General features: G+C 45.2%; 1 protein-coding gene and 1 pseudogene across 2 annotated transcripts; one reads left to right on the top strand and one right to left on the bottom strand.

Annotated features, from left to right (window-relative positions):
• The first annotated feature begins 105 nt into the window (after nt 1-105).
• LOC129189643 (uncharacterized) lies at nt 106-10368 on the top strand. Of its 2 annotated transcripts, XR_008572834.1 has the most exons (5): nt 106-396; nt 507-583; nt 814-7649; nt 7760-7836; nt 8069-10368. XR_008572834.1 is itself a non-coding variant. In XM_054791536.1 (3 exons), the coding sequence occupies exon 3, from the start codon at nt 1375-1377 to the stop codon at nt 7288-7290; it is 5916 nt and encodes a 1971-aa protein (XP_054647511.1). In that variant the 5' UTR covers nt 106-396; nt 507-583; nt 814-1374; the 3' UTR covers nt 7291-8059. The 2 variants fall into 2 exon arrangements, 1 of the variants encoding a protein (XP_054647511.1); XM_054791536.1 differs by lacking the exon at nt 8069-10368 and having other exon boundaries at nt 814-8059.
• A 6840-nt stretch (nt 10369-17208) lies between these two features.
• Nucleotides 17209-20018, bottom strand: LOC129190300 (uncharacterized; annotated as a pseudogene).
• Nucleotides 20019-20082: the final 64 nt, after the last annotated feature.

The raw sequence follows: 20082 nt of genomic DNA, 5'->3' as shown, positions 1-20082 counted from the left end.
AGCCTACCTCTGACGTCACCTACCACTTGGTATACGTCTCCGCTATACTGTACTGTAGTTAGAAAGCTCCATATGCGTCTGTGTAGGCTCTCAGTCGTACAGGAATTGTCCATCGAGGAAAAGGCTTCTTGAGACGTCATCTGTACTTCTGTGAAGAAGGTGTCGGACGTTTCGCTCCTCATCCGAAGAGCTTCGTCAGCAAACTAATTGTAAATGACATGTTTACGTTCTTTATGCTCAGTTATTCACTCATTTATTTTGAAGAATGTAGTCCTGCCACCGGATGTTGGCATGCTCTTATTTTGGCGGAACGTTTTTTCTTTTCCTGTGTCAAAAGGTTAACTTCGCTAATGGTGATTACAACCCCACGCAAAAAGTGCTCACATATTTTCTCAGGTAAAGTTATTTGCACTGATTGTCTAAACATTGTGAGTAGTAAATTAATGAGAAAATGTGTTTTCATTGAATTGTTCGTGTTTAAAGTGACAAAATTTCCTGCTGTGTAGTTTCAACCTGGCTGGTGGTAGGCTAATGTGGAAGACTACCTCGTGTTTAAGCTAGCGCCCTTGGAAGGCGAAATGAGGTATGAAACTGCTGACCATATGTATACTTCAGACTGTGTGTGTATATGTGTGTGTGTGTGTGTGTGTGTGTGTGTTAATAAGTGAATAAGAGAAGTTGTTTAAATGTTTTATGTGAAGCTGCATATGAAAATGTATTCAGTATGATTCATGTGATTACACTGAAAGAGTGATTTATGTATTGGTTGTGAAACTACAGCACAATGTCATATTTTTCTTGTTTATTCTGTAGTTTTCACGGTGCTTATGGTGCTTATGGTGCTTATGGTGCTCAAGGTGCAAGAACTGAGCCGGAAGAATAAAGGCACCCGTTTGAAACTCCACGTCTGACTAATTCATTCCAAGAGGCCGCTACAGTGAAAACTCATCGCTGTGGTAAAACGTCAACGCTGCACCAGTCCTGCCATCACTTCAAGGAGTTGATGCCATCACGTCCAACATCCAGCTACCCACCTGTTACCAGCCAGCTGACTCTGCTCACGTTGATCTCCTGCGACCAGGCAAGATTAAAAAGGGACAGTACACATAACAATTAAGAAATAGGCGAATGTTTCAAGGTACTGGCATGTGTCTGTCTAGGAAATGGTTTAAAAGGTGAAGCACTTCAACTGTAAAGTGTTCATTTATGATATTTTGGGGCACTGTTTAAAAGTCATTTGGGTGGCCATAATTAGTAATTGCTTGACATATGTATCACTCTGTAGTAAAGGACAACTACAGCTTATCAGTATAGACTCAGGCATAAGACACTTGAAGGCCGTAACGGACATAAAACAGCTCAAAAACAAACAAAATGTCATTACCATCTGAAAAGGCAGACGCTTCAACAGACATACAAACCAGGTCCAGTTCGCGTGAGAGAAGGCTAACAGAGAAAGGTCAAACAATGCATAGTCAAAACATCAAAAAGCATGAGATGATGTTTAATAAGGATTATCATTTTTGGAAATTAGCAGCAAGGCTGACTAGGACAACATTAAAATCAGTCTGTTCAACACAAGAACTTAATAAATTGCAACAAGACATTCAAGCAAAGCATGATACTTTAAGACTCCAGTATGAATCCATTCTGTGTAAAGGTAACACCACGCCTGAAATTGTCAACAAGATGGATGCTTGTATCACACTAACAAAGGAAATAAGTGACCTCATCAGTAACCGGCTGAGGACTGTTGATGAAGATTACAATGACCAGCTCGAGAAAGAAAGGGTGAGAGAAGTATTAAACAAAAATGAACACTGTTCCATATTTGGTCACACCATAACTGAAACTTCGAGCTCGTCAAAGTCATCAGAGAGATCGAGCAGTCACTCCAGCTCAGAGAGCACCAACAACAGCAAAGCAGATGCACAAGCGGAGCTCGCCGCTAAACTGGAACAATCTAAGGCTGTGAAAGAAATTCAAGCACAAAGGGCACATCTTCAAAAGTTAGAAAATGAATGGAAACTTAAAGAGGCAAAAATGTTGTCAGAGATCAGACAAAAGGAGGTGCAAATGAAACAACAGCTTGAGGAAGAGAGAGCAAAACTACAGCAGTTACAAGCAGAAAAGGAAGTCGCTGTAGCAGAAGCTCGTGTGAGAGCTTATGACGACTTTGAAGGTTTTGAGAACCAGGAGGAAGAATTGAGCAACAATGTTAACTATGCTTGCTTTAGAACGAAATCTGAAGCCCAACTGAATCCAAATGCTGCATCATTCCATCCTTACCAAGGAGCTCCTGAAGTAACAATGACACAGGAGTCTGTTAGTTTGGCCCAAGCGATTGCCAGCTCATTAAGTATGAGCCGATTGCCAGTCCCAGAACCTACAACATTCAGTGGTGACCCTTTAAGGTTTACAGACTGGAAATTGACTTTCATGACTCTTATTGACCGAAAGTCCCTCCCATCAAGTGAGAAGATGTTTTATCTCAAAAATTATCTTGCTGGAGAAGCGCAAAAGGCAGTACAAGGTTTCTTCTATCGAGATTCAGAGAGTGCATACAAGGGAGCATGCAAAGTCTTAGAGGACAGATATGGTAACCCGTTCATCATACAAAAAGCCTTCCGAGATAAGCTTATGAGATGGCCAAAGATCAACACAAATGACCCATTAGCACTGCGAGAGTTTGCCGACTTTCTCCAAAGCTGCACTGAAGCAATCCCACATGTCAAAGGGCTAGCTATTCTTAACGACTGTGAAGAAAATCACAAGATGCTGAAAAAGCTACCAGAATGGATTGTACGCAAGTGGAGTCGAATTGTTGTTGATGAACTTGACATGTCCGGAAGTTATCCTGATTTTGTGTGTTTCACAGAGTTCCTGAACAAAGAAGCCCGAATAGCCTGCAACCCAATTGCCTCTCCAATTTTGATGAATTTCAAACCCACGGATGAAAAGCTACCAAAGAGAGCCAAAGCTCTCAACACAAACACTCAAGCAAAAAGAGTCCTTCACGAGAAGCAGGAAGCAAACAGTACTAAGCCAAAATTACCTTGTCCTGTCTGTAAAAACGAAACTCATGGCATTGCGCAGTGTCCCACTTTCACAGTAAAGAGTGCTGAAGAAAAAAAGGCGTTTATCCAAGAAAATCACCTCTGCTTTGGGTGCTTGAGAAAGGGTCATGTGACAAAGGTTTGTAAGAGACGACACACGTGCAACATATGCAGCCGTCGTCATCCAACTTGCTTGCATGAAGACAGGAAGCAGAACCCTGTGGATGAACTAACGAACAGCTCTACATCCACAGAAGGAGATGTAAGCCACGAAATGCATAAAGTTGTGTCCCATACATCAACACAACGTGCTCCTGCCACATCAAGTATAGTCCCAGTTTTTGTATCTTCAGTACAAGAGCCACACAGAGAAGTATTGACATACGCAATATTAGACACACAGAGTGACTCAACGTTTGTCTTAGAAGATGTACTCGACAAACTGAACGTGGAAGTTCGACCAGTAAAGCTGAAACTTAGCACGATGACGGCTATGGACACAGTAATTTCTAGCAAAAGCGTTTGTGGTTTACAAGTTCGAGGTCTCAACTCAGAGGACCACATTCAGCTACAGCAAGCCTACAGTCGTAACTTTATCCCAGTAGACAAGTCTTACATCCCCACAAAGGAAACAGCGATATCATGGCCTCATCTTAGACATTTGGCAGATAAATTACCACTTCTCCAAGACTGTGATGTAGGACTCCTGATTGGATATGACTGTCCATCAGCACTGGTCCCATTTGAAGTTATCATAGGTGGCAAAAATGAACCGTTTGCGCAGAGAGGGACACTCGGGTGGAGTATAATAGGCTCATCAAACCCCCACCTAGACAGGCAAGGAAGCCACAGCTTTGTGCACCGGCTCACAGTGAAACAACTGCAGATTCCATCACCAGCAGACGTTTTAAAGTCGCTGGAATCAGACTTTATTGAGAGAACTTATGAAGAAAAGTATGTTTCACAGAACGACGTTCAATTCATACAGCTTCTTAGCGACCACATTACACAAAAGGAAGACGGACACTATGAGATGCCCCTCCCATTCAAGGGCAACAGTCCACCCAACCTGCCAAACAATAAGAGACTAGCCACAATTCGCCTGCAGTGTCTTAAAAGGAAATTAAAGGCTAACAAACAATACTATGAGCAATACAAAACATTCATGGAAGAAACGATAAAAAAGGGAGACGCAGAGCCTGCCCCTACAACATCCGAGGGAGAGACAGTGTGGTACCTTCCACATCATGGCGTTTATCACCCAAGAAAACCAGAGAAGCTCAGAGTTGTCTTTGACTGTGCAGCCAAATTCCATGGTCTTTCGCTGAATGACACTCTGCTAACTGGACCCGATTTGATCAATCCTCTGGTGGGAGTACTTTGCCGTTTTCGGAAAGAGGCCGTCGCCATTATCTGTGACATCGAAAGAATGTTTTATCACTTTTCCGTCACTCCTGAATTTCGGAATTATCTCAAATTCCTATGGTGGCAAGATGGTGATGTGGATAAGGAAGTACAGGAGTACAGAATGACCGTTCATCTTTTCGGAGCTGCTTCGTCTCCGGGATGCGCCAATTTTGGCTTAAAACATTTGGCACATCAATACAAAGCCGATTATCCAATAGCATCAACATTTGTGGAGAAACATTTTTATGTGGACGACGGGCTCGTCAGTGTCCAATCAGTAGCCGATGCCAAGAAGCTAATCACTGAGGCCCAAGAGTTGTGTAAAAGAGGAGGCCTTCACCTTCATAAATTCAACTCAAATAAGGAAGCAGCCCTCACCCACTTGAACCCCTCAGAAAAGGCAGCAAACATCGAGCATCTAAGCTTTGACTCTGTTCCATCAGAGCGGGCACTCGGAATCCAATGGTCGGTGAAAGATGACACATTTGGCTTTGACATCAGTTTAAAGGATCAGCCACCAACCCGTCGCAGTTGCTTGTCTGTCATTGCCTCTCTTTATGACCCGTTGGGATTCATTGCTCCATTCAGCCTGAGTGGAAAACTTATCCTTCAAGAGCTGTGCCATAGAGGTACTGGATGGGATGATCCACTCCCAGATGATATGAAGCCACGGTGGGAGGAGTGGATGAAGGGTCTTCATAAGCTCAAAGAGGTCTCAATCCCAAGATGTTACCATCCCCATGACTTCCACAATATTGTCAGAGTAGAATTACACCATTTTTCGGATGCCAGCTGTGTAGGGTATGGTGTATGTTCTTACCTCAGATACCAAAATGACATGAATGAGGTCCATTGCAATCTCGTCTTGGCGAAAGCTAGGGTCGCACCCTCGAAGGTCACGAGTATCCCAAGACTTGAACTCATGGCAGCAGTGGTGTCTACAAAGGTTAGCATCATGCTAAAAAGTGAACTTGACATGAAGGTTGATCAAGAAGTCTTCTGGACAGACTCTCGAGTTGTGCTAGGGTACATAAACAACGATGCCCGTAGGTTCCACATATTTGTAGCGAACCGTGTTCAGCTTATTAGAGATAACAGCAGTCCCAGTCAGTGGCATTATGTGGACACCTCAGAAAATCCAGCTGATCACGCGTCCCGAGGTCTCCGAGCTTCAGACCTTCACACAACCAACTGGCTGAAAGGACCAAAATTCCTCTGGGAAAGTGAGTTACATTTGACACCCACCGCTTCAACAGAATTACTCGTCGGTGACCCTGAAGTCAAGGCAATTCAGGTGCTTGCAACCAAAGTCAACCAGAGTAATGACATCCTCAGTCGTCTGAGTCGCTTTTCCTCTTGGATAAGGCTTCTCAAGGTGGTCGCAAGAATCAAGAGGCTGAAGTCTAGTCACAAACACAGTGACCATGTGACTGTTGAGGAGCATGAGAAGGCTGCGGAGGCAGTGATAAAAATTGTTCAGCAGCAGGCCTTCCCCCATGAGTTTAAGGCGCTACAAAGCAAAAATGTCCTTCCAAGTTCAAGCGCGCTTTTCAATCTTGACCCTATCTTGTCTGAAGGACTTATATGTGTTGGCGGGAGACTAAAAAACTCTTCTCTTGGTCACAAAGTCAAACACCCCACCATTCTACCCAACAACAGTCACATCACTAAGCTGATTGTGTGTCATTATCATGCCAAGACAATGCATCAAGGTCGAGGCCAGACTCAAATGGAACTTAGGAGTAATGGATTCTGGGTTATTGGTGGGAGTAAGCTGGTTGCGAAGTGCATACATACCTGTGTGCTTTGTCGCAAACTTCGTAGGCCGACAGAGAACCAGAAAATGGCCGAACTTCCTAAAGAACGTGTTGAAGCTTCAGCACCCTTCACCTACAGTGGTATGGACTGTTTCGGTCCATTCATTGTGAAGAAAGCCCGCAAAGAGAACAAAAAATATGGCTTGATTTTCACATGTTTGTACTCTAGAGCTGTGCACATTGAAATGCTCGATGATTTGTCGACGGACTCATTCATCAACGCATTGAGATGCTTTATTAGCATTAGAGGTGCTGTTCGACAACTGTACTGTGACCAAGGCTCTAATTTTGTGGGTGCTAAAAACGAGTTTAAGGAAGCACTCAAACAATGTGACAGCAAGTTACTTGAAATATTCCTCACTGAAAAGCAATGTGAATTTGTCTTCAATGCCCCCTCCGCCAGTCACGCAGGTGGTGTCTGGGAAAGACAAATAAGAACAGTCAGAAAGGTGTTGAACGCAACCTTTGCTCAATGCCCAGGTCGGCTGGACGACGCCTCCCTTCGAACAATGCTGTATGAGGCCATGGCTATTGTTAATAGCCGCCCATTAACAGTGGACGGAATCAATGACCCTCAGGCACTAGAACCCATAACACCAAACCACCTCATAATGATGAAGTCCAAAGTTGCTCTTCCTCCTCCCGGTGTGTTTGTGAAGGAAGATCTATATGCAATCAAGAGGTGGAGGAGAGTACAGTACCTAATTGAACAATTCTGGAGTCGCTGGAGAAAAGAGTACCTTCTGAATATATCTACAAGACAAAAGTGGCACCTACCTCAGCGCAACCTCAAAGTGAACGACATTGTCATCATCAAAGATGACAACCTCCCAAGATGTCATTGGCAACTAGGTCTAGTGGTTGAAGTCGTTCAGGGTAGCGATGGCTTAGTTCGCCGAGCCAAAGTGCGTGTAGGTGAGCGAAACCACCAGAGAAAACAAGGTCCTCCTTTCAAGCATTCAGTTATTGAGAGACCAGTCCAAAAATTAGTGCTTCTTCTTGAGAATTGATTAGAATAAGCTAACAATGGCAATGTGCACGCAGATTATCGTGTATGAAGATGTACAGTCATACCTCTGATTGTATCTTGCAGCCATTCATTTATTGGAGACAAGAAATCCTATGCAATTCATTTACGCCTTGTATTTTTGTTCATTCATTGTCATAGGATTTGGTGGGAGTGTAAATGACATGTTTACGTTCTTTATGCTCAGTTATTCACTCATTTATTTTGAAGAATGTAGTCCTGCCACCGGATGTTGGCATGCTCTTATTTTGGCGGAACGTTTTTTCTTTTCCTGTGTCAAAAGGTTAACTTCGCTAATGGTGATTACAACCCCACGCAAAAAGTGCTCACATATTTTCTCAGGTAAAGTTATTTGCACTGATTGTCTAAATATTGTGAGTAGTAAATTAATGAGAAAATGTGTTTTCATTGAATTGTTCGTGTTTAAAGTGACAAAATTTCCTGCTGTGTAGTTTCAACCTGGCTGGTGGTAGGCTAATGTGGAAGACTACCTCGTGTTTAAGCTAGCGCCCTTGGAAGGCGAAATGAGGTATGAAACTGCTGACCATATGTATACTTCAGACTGTGTGTGTATATGTGTGTGTGTGTGTGTGTGTTAATAAGTGAATAAGAGAAGTTGTTTAAATGTTTTTAAATGTTTTATGTGAAGCTGCATATGAAAATGTATTCAGTATGATTCATGTGATTACACTGAAAGAGTGATTTATGTATTGGTTGTGAAACTACAGCACAATGTCATATTTTTCTTGTTTATTCTGTAGTTTTCACGGTGCTTATGGTGCTTATGGTGCTTATGGTGCTCAAGGTGCAAGAACTGAGCCGGAAGAATAAAGGCACCCGTTTGAAACTCCACGTCTGACTAATTCATTCCAAGAGGCCGCTACACTAATAAGTGCTGGTAGCTTAGGCCTAAAATACAGTAAGAGTGGGCGGAATTGGTGTGTCAACACCCTCCCCCTATTGGTTCGTTACACTAAGCCTGGGCGGAGTAGTGGTATAATCCTATCCTGTTATTAACACCTCCGATAAAAGGGGAAGTGTCGCTCCCTGAATAGGGTATGAACGACTCTGATCCTGGCTAGTTAGCATCTATTGTTCTGGCTCGGCCCTGGCTTCACCTCATTTGCAAGACTAAGAGCTGTGGGTTTTGGTCTCAGTAACCTGCTGAACACAGGGTCCAAATTAAACCTCAAACCACCATTCCGATTCAATGATGGGTTCTGTTGTTTAACAAAAATGGCTTCCTTTACTCCTCTTTCAAACCATCTGTTTTCTTTGGCCAAAATCTTTACCTCGCTGTCCTGAAAAGAGTGATTGGTAGCTTTCAGGTGTAGATGTACTGCTGATTGAGGACCACTAGAATTGTCCCTGCGATGTTGATAAAGCCTTTTTTGGAGCATTTGCTTAGTTTCCCCAATGTAGTGCTCTTTGCATTCCTCATCTTTACAGTGGATGGAATAGACCACATTGCTTTGTTTCTGGTTTGGAGCCTTGTCTTTAGGATGCACTAATTTTTGTCTCAAGGTATTTACTGGTTTGAAATAGGTAGGAATTTTGTGTTGCCATAAGATCCTCTGGAGTTTTTCGGAGACCCCCGCTACATAAGGGACTACCACTCCTCTCCTTTTTACTTCTGTGGGCTTTTGGGTTTCTTTCCCTACTCTCTTCTTTTGACATTTGTTAAAAGCCCACCATGGGTACCCACAGGTTGAGAGCGCTCTCTGGACATGTTGTGTCTCCTTTTTCCTTCCCTCAGCACTAGTTGGTATTTGTTCCGCTCTATGTTGGAGGGTCCTAATAACCCCTAGTTTATGTTGTAGTGGATGGTTTGATTCAAAAAGCAGGTATTGGTCAGTGTGTGTGGCCTTTCTAAAGACCTCTGTAAGTAGCTGTCTGTCCTTTCCTATAATTACCTTGCAGTCTAAGAAGGCTAGTTGGTTCTCTTTAGAGTCCTCGCGAGTAAATTTGATATTGGTGTCCACCGCATTGATGTGATCTGTGAAAGACTGAATTTCTTGTTTTTTGATTATGACAAAGGTGTCATCCACGTATCTAAACCAGTGCCTTGGTTTTGTCCCTGAGAAGGATGTGAGAGCCTGTTTCTCCATCTCTTCCATGTACAGATTCGCCACTATGGGTGAGACTGGTGAGCCCATAGCACAACCATGAATTTGTCTGGAGAATTTCCCTCTAAACTGAAAATATGTGGTGTTAAGGCAAATTTCCAGTAATTGGCAGATGTGGTCAGCACTAAGTTTTGTTCTCCGATGCAGAGTTGAGTCCTCGAGCAGTCTCTTCCTCACCACCGAGACTGCTGCTGAGGTGGGGACAGATGTGAAAAGTGAAGTCACATCATAAGACACCAAAGTTTCCTCTGGCTCCAATCTGAGGTCTTTGATGCTCGCCACAAACCCTTTTGTGTTCTCTATATGATGATCAGTGTTGCCTACCAATGGGGATAAGACTGTTTTTACATATTTCGCTACATTGTACGTGGTAGAGTCAATGCTACAGACAATGGGTCTGAGGGGAAACCCTTCCTTGTGGATTTTTGGAAGGCCATAGATACATGGTGTAGCCTCCCCAGGGTATAACCTATGATACATCTGTCTGTCAATAAGTTCTTCCTTCTCTAACTTTTGGAGACAGTGTATGATTTCTTTCTTATACCTACTGGATGGGTCCCTTTTAAGTTGCTCATATGTGTTGGCATCACTAATTAGACTTGTTATTTTTTCTTCATAGTCCAATGTGTTGAGAACCACTGTGCATCTGCCCTTATCAGCCTTTTCCTCGATGGACAACTCCTGTACGACTGAGAGCCTACACAGATGAAGTGATTTTGGTTATTATCAAGGAAACCATGGAAGTTGCTGGATATCAGCTCTTAAATGAAACTCTTACGAGCTATATTTGTTATCATCATATTTGTCCAATCAAATGTACCTTTAGTTGTACCAGCCATTAAAATGGATCCATAAACTGAAGAAACAAGGGTGGTCTCATCCTTTTTTCCCATGAATGTATATTAGCATGCTAAATTCACACACCCTTGCTAGCACACACATACATTTGATAAAATGAATATATTGATTTTTTTGCCACTATATTTCTGCAACTGTTGCATCACTGTTATATTTGATAGGGTTAGCCTAAGATGAGAGTTGGCAGACATCTTTGGAAGAAGCCATGAGAAGTTGAGACGTCTCCCTTATCCCGACGGCCGCCTGAAATTGTATCCTTTTGCTTCAAGTCAATGACAGTGTAAAATAAATCAAAGCGTGTGAATCTGAAATTGACAGATGCTTGGTGAGCTTTGTTTTGACAATGAAATGGCTTCGTGCTAACAGAAGCTGTTTGGACGTTTTGACAGTCAGTATATTTACATGCACTAAAAAACATGACTTCGGTTCATTAGATTCTGTTCCACTTTTTAAGGTAGACTATGGAACCCAAGGGGGCAGCATGAGGGTGACCCCGGACTCACCAAGTTTCTGTCAATATCAGATTCACCGTCTTAGATTGACTTCGCAGTGTGGTCGACTGAAGCGAAAATGTAAAGTCTTGAGTAGCCCTCTCATGAAGGGAGAACTACTTAGGGAATTAGTGCCCTCCCTCCTCTTGCATCGACCAACTGATATAGTCCCTGTCCCACTCAGATCAAAATGACCTTTGACCTCCCCGTTTGGCTTGGGTTCCCACGGCATGCATCCTGGTTCATAGTTCTTCGGATCTGGGGTTTCCCGCTAGTAAATACTGTATTACTTCCTCCAACTCTGATCTCCAATGAATAAACTAACTTTCTATTCTCTGTGCCTGGCCTTGTGAGATCCCTAACTTATATGACCTTTGGGTTAGCATTTTCTCGAGCAGGCAAAGCCAAATTTCCGAATAGATACTTTTGTACTTGCTACGACCCGGCCCCTAGGGGTCATACAGTACCCTACAAGAGTACTATGTAATAATGACAAAATATACTGTACAGTCGTCCCTCTCCACTCAAGAACGGGAGGGCGTCTCCTTTGAAGTGCCTATTTGGCTTGGGTTCCCTCTAGCGCCCTCTAGACACGAAAAAAGCAACCCATAGTGTCACCTTGACACTCCTATTAGCCAATATACAGTAGTAGACATTATTAGAGAAAATAAGCCATATAAGACAGAATATAGACTGAAACATGTTAGCATTGGGAGAGTTCCTTGTTCCTTTTTTAACTTCTCTCTTACTGTACAGCACTTCCTGTGGTGGCTACTGTAACATTAATGGCACCTAGTGGCCAGCGTAGAATATAGTAATCCCTGATTTATCACGGTTCTACTGTAACATTAATGGCACCTAGTGACCAGCGTAGAATATAGTAATCCCTCATTTATCACGGTTCATTGGTTTCAGACCCGAGCGTGATAAGTGAATATCTGCGAAGTAGGATTCCTTATTTATAGAACAAATATTTGTGTAGTTAGAGCAAAGAAAACCTGTTTATGACCTTTTAAACTGTATTATCACATACAGTAGTCCCTCGTTTATCGCGGTTTAACTTCCTTTTTCTGGAATTTGCATTTTATTGGACTAATAATCGGATGTATTCAGTCACAAAAAAGCAATGATTTATGAATGAATATATTTTTGAAATAACTTGATAGGACAATCTTCCAGTATTAAGGTGTAGTTAGTGTTACCCCCCAGTCCTCCACCATATTAGCCAATGGGCACTGATTGGCAATTCTGTGCCTTCACAGTTGACGCCCTGGAAAAAAACTAAACAAAAAAAAACACGATATGAGTCCCCTGCTGGCTGTCAGAGGGTCAAATGTCCTGCAACAAAAAGGGCGAACGTCGGCCGGTTTAAGCTTGTAAACTTTTCACAATGTCACAACCCGACCTGATCGTGTCTGCTGGTGGAAAGTGTGTCAATAAAGTTGAAACCCGGCCTCGTCTTGCTCTTTTGAACGACGAAGTCGTATATTTGCCATTCTGCAGGAGTCTGTGAGATATTTACTAGCATGTGTGGAAATTACACGGAATGTATAAGATGGAAATGCTCGGCGCTCGGAGCGTCGCATGTAAAAAGTTAATGGAGCTTGCCGAGCGGGGGGGAGGAAAATATACATTTTAATAGCTAAAAATACACCCTCCTAGTTTTGCACGGAGCGAGGAGTTGTTTAAAAGGAGCATGCGTGTGCGTTTTTTTTTTAATTGCATGGCATCAGCTGACTATTTCCACATAAAGACGACTGGAGCATCATGGTTAGCACTAGCGACACGTTCTATTGATTTAACCAAACCCTGTGATGTAACCGTCCTACTCCCTAATGTCAACGTCATTGTCAGCCATTTTTGTAGTTCCTTCCACAGCCCTCACATCTTTTTGAGGGAGAATATTATTGAAAGTAAAGTTATACTTTAGAGTAGTCAGTGTACAGCTCGTATAGCAATATAGATTTGATGGCCCTGACGGCACACCACTGGGTCTTAACAATATCTGTCTAAGTCTCAGCTGTGGACTGGAAGTGCCTGCTGAGAGGGGCGAGGACCAGCAGTAGAAACTTATGGGGATATCTCTTCCCTCCGCCCTGGACATCGAACGCAGGTGCTATCTTGCGAGAACAAATAACACTATCCCAGACCCCACACATCCACACCGTGGACCGTGTGAGGAGCAGTACAGCAAGATTCTGCAACCGCTTCTCAGTAAAAAGTTAAGTTATCCCAAAAAGCCACACCGGCTGATAAAATGACAAAGAACAGCTGCCAGGCTGATTTGTTTATCTATTAATTTGTCTTTTACGACATATTTATTAATGACTTTTTAACCGCATGCACACAGAAGCACTTTCATTGCTTTCTCATCTTTGTCGTACTTTTAACCGTTATCCGTGAGCCGGATGCAACGCAATTTAATGTCAGTGCCTGTCATGTTCATGTGCAGATCAGTTTGGTGTGATGTATGATGGCTACTGTCCTCTAGCAAACACTTTATGAGCATTTTCAAATTTCTACTTTACAGGCCCCACAATAGGCCGCCAAAAGCATGTTGTCTAAAACCTACGGTATTTTTCAGACTATAAATCACTTTTTTTTTCCAAGGTTTGGATGGTCCTGTGATTTATTATTGGTGTGACTACTATGCCAACATTTATACATCTTTAACACGTTTGTTTTAAATGTTAATTTATATTGACTGACATGAATAAAGGAGGGAAATTTACCACCGGCAACCGCAACAGTGATGTGATATGAGATCGGGAGCTTGGTGAATTTGCGAACTGGTAACTTGATAGTTGGATTGCACGCAATGATTAGACCACCCTTGTTTCTGACTTGTTATGTTAATTTAGCCTAATTCAGCCCCCCAGGTACAGTATGTTCTTTATGCTATTGTGGAGCTCAGGGGTGACCAAAGTGTGGCCCGGGGGCTTGCGGCTGTCAACAACAAAATGGAATTTTTTTAAAATGAGAATACAGACGTAATATTAGGAGGAAAAAGTCACAATATTAAGAGAAAAAATAGCATCAAGTTAAAATGTGAAAAACATTTTTTTTTTTATTGTATTTTTTAGAATATCATGAAAATCAAAAAGAATAAGTATCAATTTTAGGAAAATTCAGTTGGGTAAAAGATATAATATGATGATAAAGTTAGAATATTATGCAAATAAATACATAATATTACAAGAAGAAACAATTATAAATAAAATATTTAAGAAAATGGAAAAAACGAGCAAAAAGTGTACCGTAATGTAAAAAATATCAACAATACGCTTTGTCACCAGTAACACACAGCGAAGATGCAGACTGTTGTTTTTCTTTATAAAAAATGTAGACTTTATAAAAGATGCAGACTTTTTCTTTATAAAACAAATTTGAAAAAATCCCAGCAGATCTACATGGGTTGGTTTTCAATAAAGTTTTTAAATGGGCCCCACATCCTTTTAATTTTTTGAGTATGCTGTAAAAGTATGGACACCCCTTGTGTAGCCAAATAATAAATAATGTGTGATAATATCGGACGCCTATACAGTCTGTTGTTGTGTGTGCTGTTGTTTAGTTACATCACGTGCCTGTCCAGATTCAATGATTTTTGTGAAATACATTTCTAAATAAATGCAAAAAATGAGTTATTTTCAGTGCTTATAGGAAGCCCTACTGGGAACACACCGCTTTGTGTGTATGTAGCATAAATGCTAATGAGCGGTGTTTGTCTCCATCAGTGTGTGTGTGTCTCTCCAAGAAGCCGCGTTGTGTACTTTATCTACTTTCTGCATATACTTTGTAACTCTGTACTTGTCCAGTACGTCATAGATGTCATACATCACAAAATGATCAAACTTATAGCTCCCACGTCTGTAGCTGGCTGGCAGATAGTTGACAGAGCTTAATTTTAAGATGTGTAGTGAAGCCTCTTTTTTCTCTTTAACAAAGTGATGGGCATATACAAACAGATTAGGGTGACTAAACATGCTGTTTGTCCAGTACATGTTCTGTTTCCATTTTCTGTCCCGTTTTTGTGTCTTTTTTTTTTTTTTCAGAAAGTGATTAAAAAACGTCCTCATTTTTTTGTTTTTGATTTGGCCATTAAATTAAAGTATTGCATATACAGGATATATATATATATATATATATATATATATATATATATATATATATATACATACATACTTGTATATACACACGCATATAATGCATATTTGGACAATGCAACTTCAAAGACACTTGTTGCACTGTTGAAAATGATCTGAAGTATTATTTTTGTTAGGGAACGGTGCGTGCCGCAGGTGGATCCCAAGACGCGGGAGTCAACGTTGGGGGTTTGATTTTAAGAGTTGATTTTAAGAGTTTAATTCCAAACCAGGAAGGGAAAAAGTACAACACAAGAAAAAGGGTACAACAAAAGGGGTGTACAACAAAAGGTGACCCGGATGGCACACGGGAAAACGACGAGAAATAAAGGAGCTACCAAAAGGGGTAGAGCCAGGAAACACAAAACACTGCTGAACAAATCACGCAGGAGAAAACTAGCTATGTCCTTACGCTGCCGGAGTAAGCCGGGCAGGGAACAAAATAGCAGGTACAGCTAGTATAGGCAACAGTTAATGAGATCACAAGAGCCTGAATCGTGGAGGACTGGCAACGATCTGGCAGCAGGTGTAGAATGCTTGAGACAGATATAGTCCTGCTGCCAATCATCCACAGGTGTTGCCACTCAGCTCCTCAGGGTGGTGTAAATGGTGTACTGCAACGAGAGCACAGCAGAGGGCAGCAACACAGCACACAGAACACCACAGTATCCCCCCCCTCTATAAGGCGTCACCTGACGACATACCTGGCTTGGTAGGGTGAGACGAGTGGAAGTCACGGAGGAGTTGTGGGTCGAGGATACAGGAGCGGGCGACCCACGAGCGCTCCTCAGGCACATAACCCTCCCAGTCCACCAGATACTGCACCCCCCTCCCCCTTTTTCTCACGTCCAATATGGCTCTCACCGTATAAGCTGGCTGACCATCGATGATGCGAGGGAGAGGTGGAGCCTCGGCTGGGGGGCACAATGGGCTGGAACTGACGTGTTTAAGGCAAGAAACATGGAAGACTGGGTGTATTTTGAGTGAGGGCGGTAGCTTGAGCTTGACTGCAGATCTGTTGATGATCGCCTCCACCTTGTAGGGTCCCACGAATCTTGGCGCCATTTTCTTGCGAGTCCCCGCCAGTGGGAGGTCCCGGGAGGAGAGCCAAACCTCCTGTCCGGGTTGGAATGTGGGTGCTGGGATACGGTGGCGGTCAGCCAGTTGTTTGTTGCGATCCGCCGTGCAGCAAAGGGACCCGGTGGGCTCGCTTGAGGTGTGCGTCTACGGTGGGAATGGCGATCTCCGCCTCCTGTGAGGGAAACAAGGGGGGCTGGTACCCATAGGCAGCCTTGAAGGGGGACATTCCTGTGGCCGTGCTGACGAGGGAGTTATGGGCGTACTCGACCCATGGGAGGTGTGCTGCCCAGGAGGAGGGGTGTCGGTGACACACGCAGCGGAGGGCTGCCCCCAGGTCTTGGTTGGCCCGCTCTGTCTGGCCGTTAGATTGTGGATGATATCCCGACGAGAGGCTGACCTTGGCGCCCAAGGCCTGGCAAAAGGCTCTCCACACTTGGGATGTGAATTGGGGTCCCCGGTCCGATACAATGTCCATAGGGATTCCATGGATGTGGAAAATGTGTCTGATGAGTAGGCGTGCGGTATCCAGTGCAGAGGGTAGCTTCTGTAGTGCAATAAAATGAGTCATTTTAGAAAAACGATCTACAACGTTCAGTATTACCGTGTTACCACGAGAAGAAGGTAGTCCAGTGACGAAGTCTAAGGCGATGTGGGACCAGGGCCTGGGTGGAACCGGAAGAGGGTGGAGTAACCCTGCGGGAGGACGGTGTGAAGACTTGTTCCGGGCGCAGACAGAGCAGTCCGCCACAAATTCCTTGGTGTTTGTCGTCATGGAGGGCCACCAGAAGCGCTGCGACACCAGGAACAGGGTGCGTCGAACGCCCGGGTGGCACGAGACCTTGGCCGAGTGAGCCCACTGCAGGACCTCTGATCTGAGGTTGGGAGGAACATACAGTCTGTCCCTGGGGCAAGCCTCCGGGATGTCAGTGTCCTTCAGGGCCATAGTCACTCGCTTTTCCACCTCCCACCGGACCGCCCCCAGCACCTTGGCCTCAGGCACGATGGCCTCCGGATCCTTGTTCTCCTCCGTGGCGCTGTGGATCCGGGACAGGGCGTCGGGTTTGGTGCTACGTGAACCGGGTCTGTAGGTGATAGAAAATTCAAAACGGGTAAGAAATAGGGACCAGCGCGCTTGGCGAGAGTTCAATCTTTGAGCAGAACGAATGTATGAGAGGTTTTTGTGATCCGTGATGACTAGGAATGGTTAGGTAGCACCCTCCAGCCAATGTCTCCACTCCCGCAAGGCAAGCACGATGGCCAGCAGCTCCCGATTCCCCACGTCGTAATTCCTCTCAGGAGGTGTGAGGCGACGTGAGAAGAATGCACATGGGTGCAGCCTCTGGTCGACCGGGGACCTCTGGGAGAGGACAGCGCCCACCCCTGTATCAGACGCGTCCACCTCTACTAAAAACTGTAGTGACGGATTAGGATGTGTAAGTACTGGTGCTGTCGTGAACAGTTTTTTGAGTCTACTGAAAGCCCTCTCCGCCTCCGGCGTCCAAATAAAAGGACACTTAGCAGATGTCAGCCTTGTCAGAGGTTCCGCTTTAATGCTGAAATCCCGAATGAACCTGCGGTAAAAATTGGCAAAGCCTAGGAACCTCTGCAAGTGCTTTCTTGATGTGGGAGGAGGCCAATCGACCACCGCCTGAACCTTGGCGGGGTCGGCTCGCAGCTTGCCTTTCTCCACTATGTAGCCTAGAAAGGTAACCGAGGCGGAGTGGAACTCGCACTTTTCAGATTTAACAAAAAGTTTATTCTCCAAGAGCCGCTGGAGGACTTGTCTCACGTGTTGAACGTGTTCCTGCAAAGAGTTAGAAAAAATTTATATATCATCCAGATATACGAAACAATATTGACCAATCATATCGCGCAGCACGTCGTTTATGAGAGATTGGAACACCGCTGGGGCGTTAGTCAGTCCGAACGGCATAACCAGGTATTCATAATGCCCCATGGGTGTGTTAAAGGCCGTCTTCCACTCGTCTCCCTCTCGGATGCGTACCAAGTGGTATGCGCTACGTAGGTCCAGTTTAGTAAAAATACTGGCCGAATGTAAGGAGGAAAACGCGGAGTCCATAAGGGGAAGCGGATATTTATTTTTAACCGTTATCTCATTTAAGCCCCGGTAATCTATGCATGGGCGGAGAGAGCCGTCCTTCTTGGACACAAAAAAGAACCCAGAGCCCAGCGGAGAAGACGAAGGTCGAATGAGACCTGCTGCGAGGGATGACGAAATATAATCGCGGAGTGCCTCCTGCTCCGGTCTGGATATATTGTATAATTTTGCGCTGGGGAGCGGCGCGTCAGGGAGCAATTTTATGGCGCAATCATATGGCCGGTGAGGAGGCAGGCTAAGTGTGGCATTCTTGCTAAAAACGGCAGCGAGATCGTGGTAGACGCGGGGAACCCCCGACAGGTTTATCCTCTCGGTGTGTCCTTTGGGCGGAGGGCCCTTGGGCACAGCAGAGCGCAAGCAGCGAGCATAGCAATCCCCCCCCCCCAGATAACCAATCTACCCGACTTCCAGTTAAACGTAGAGTTATGGAGGCGTAACCAGGGCAGACCGAAGACTACCGGGGCTGATTGTGAGGGAATGACGTAAAACCTAACAGTCTCGTGGTGGTTGCCGGAAAGTTGTAACGCTAATGATTCGGTCTGATGGGTGGTTATGGCTAATAATTTGCCATCTAAAGAGTGCACTTCCTTAGGGTGAGGCAATCTAATAGTGGCTAATCCATGCTTCTTAACGAACTCAGCGTCCAAAAAGTTATCGTCGGCTCCAGAATCTATGAGTGCGACCACAGAAACTCGTCCCCCCAGCCCTATGATGACTCCAGCCGATTGAATACGTCGCTGGGTCGAGAGCGACGTCTTATTGGACGAGCTCCCGCCCGCATACTCACAGGAAGAAGTCTTGGATCGATCCCCCCCAGCGGGTCGATCCTGCAGTGATATCGGTCGCTTGGGGCTTTCCGACCCCGATGGCGAGCCGGGTCGTCGTTTGGGCCTGTCTGGACATTTAGACAGTTGGTGGTCCGACCCGGCGCAGTAGAGGCAGAGGTGCAGACGCCGCCGGCGGGAGCGTTCCGCCGCAGAGAGGCGCCGTCCCCCAAGTTGCATTGGCTCATCGGCGTAAGACGCATCCCGGCCCGAGTCCGTGGAGCCCTGGGTGCGTCCCTCGTGGAGCGGGGTCCGAGTTTGGCGTAGTCCAGGTGCAGTGGCTCCTCTGAGGTTAGCTCGTTCCCGGTGGGCGCGGTCCCGTTCCCTGAGGCGTTCATCCAGGCGGATCGCGAGCTCGATCAGCTGGTCGAGGGTGGTGGTATCATCTCGGACCGCGATCTCATCCATGACCCGGACCTGCAGCGCTTTGCGGAATACCGCGCGGAGGGCAGCATCGTTGAACCCACTCTCCGCCGCTAGGACGCGGAACTCAACAGAGAACGCCGCCACAGATTGGTTCCGCTGTCGAAGGTCCAAGAGGCGGCTCCCAGCCTCGCGGTCCCCTACGGGGTGCTCAAAAACTCTCCGCAACTCGGCCACAAATAGAGGTAGAGAGGAGCGTATCGCTGGGTTGGACTTACTCAGTGCGATAGCCCACGCCGCTGCTTTGTCAACCAGCAAGCTCATCATGAAGGCCACCTTGGAGAGGTCTGAGCCGTATGTGTGGGGCTGCTGGTCGAATACTAATGAGCACTGATGAACGAACTGTTCACACGAGGCCTCGTTACTGGTAAAGCGTGGAGGAGGTGGAATGCTTGGCTCTGTGCATGAGGCGGGAGGGGAGCGTTCAGGCTGGACCTCGCTGGCTGAGTTTGCGCCGTGGGCAGGGTTAGCACTTCCAGCGCCGCTGGCTGCGAGCACTTGCTCCATACGTTGGTCCAACGTCTGGAGGTTAGTGGACATGGCGGCGAGCGCTTCCATTATCTCGCTCAAGGAGCGAGAGTGTTCGCCCACGAGGGCTCCCTGGTGCGAGAGGGCAGAGCGGAAATGGCCGAACTCCGCGGGATCCATGCTATGGCCAGATCGTTCTGTTAGGGAACGGTGCGTGCCGCGGGTGGATCCCAAGACGCGGGAG

Source organism: Dunckerocampus dactyliophorus, chromosome 11 (assembly GCF_027744805.1).
Source record: "Dunckerocampus dactyliophorus isolate RoL2022-P2 chromosome 11, RoL_Ddac_1.1, whole genome shotgun sequence".
In the NCBI taxonomy this organism is placed as follows: domain Eukaryota; kingdom Metazoa; phylum Chordata; class Actinopteri; order Syngnathiformes; family Syngnathidae; genus Dunckerocampus; species Dunckerocampus dactyliophorus.
The sequence above is the reverse complement of the archived record's forward strand: the minus strand, read 5'-3'. Positions and strand labels throughout refer to the sequence as shown.

Excerpts from the sequence above, each read along its gene's own strand:
- LOC129189643 (XM_054791536.1), top strand. The coding sequence starts at position 1,375 with ATGTCATTACCATCTGAAAAGGCAGACGCTTCAACAGACATACAAACC.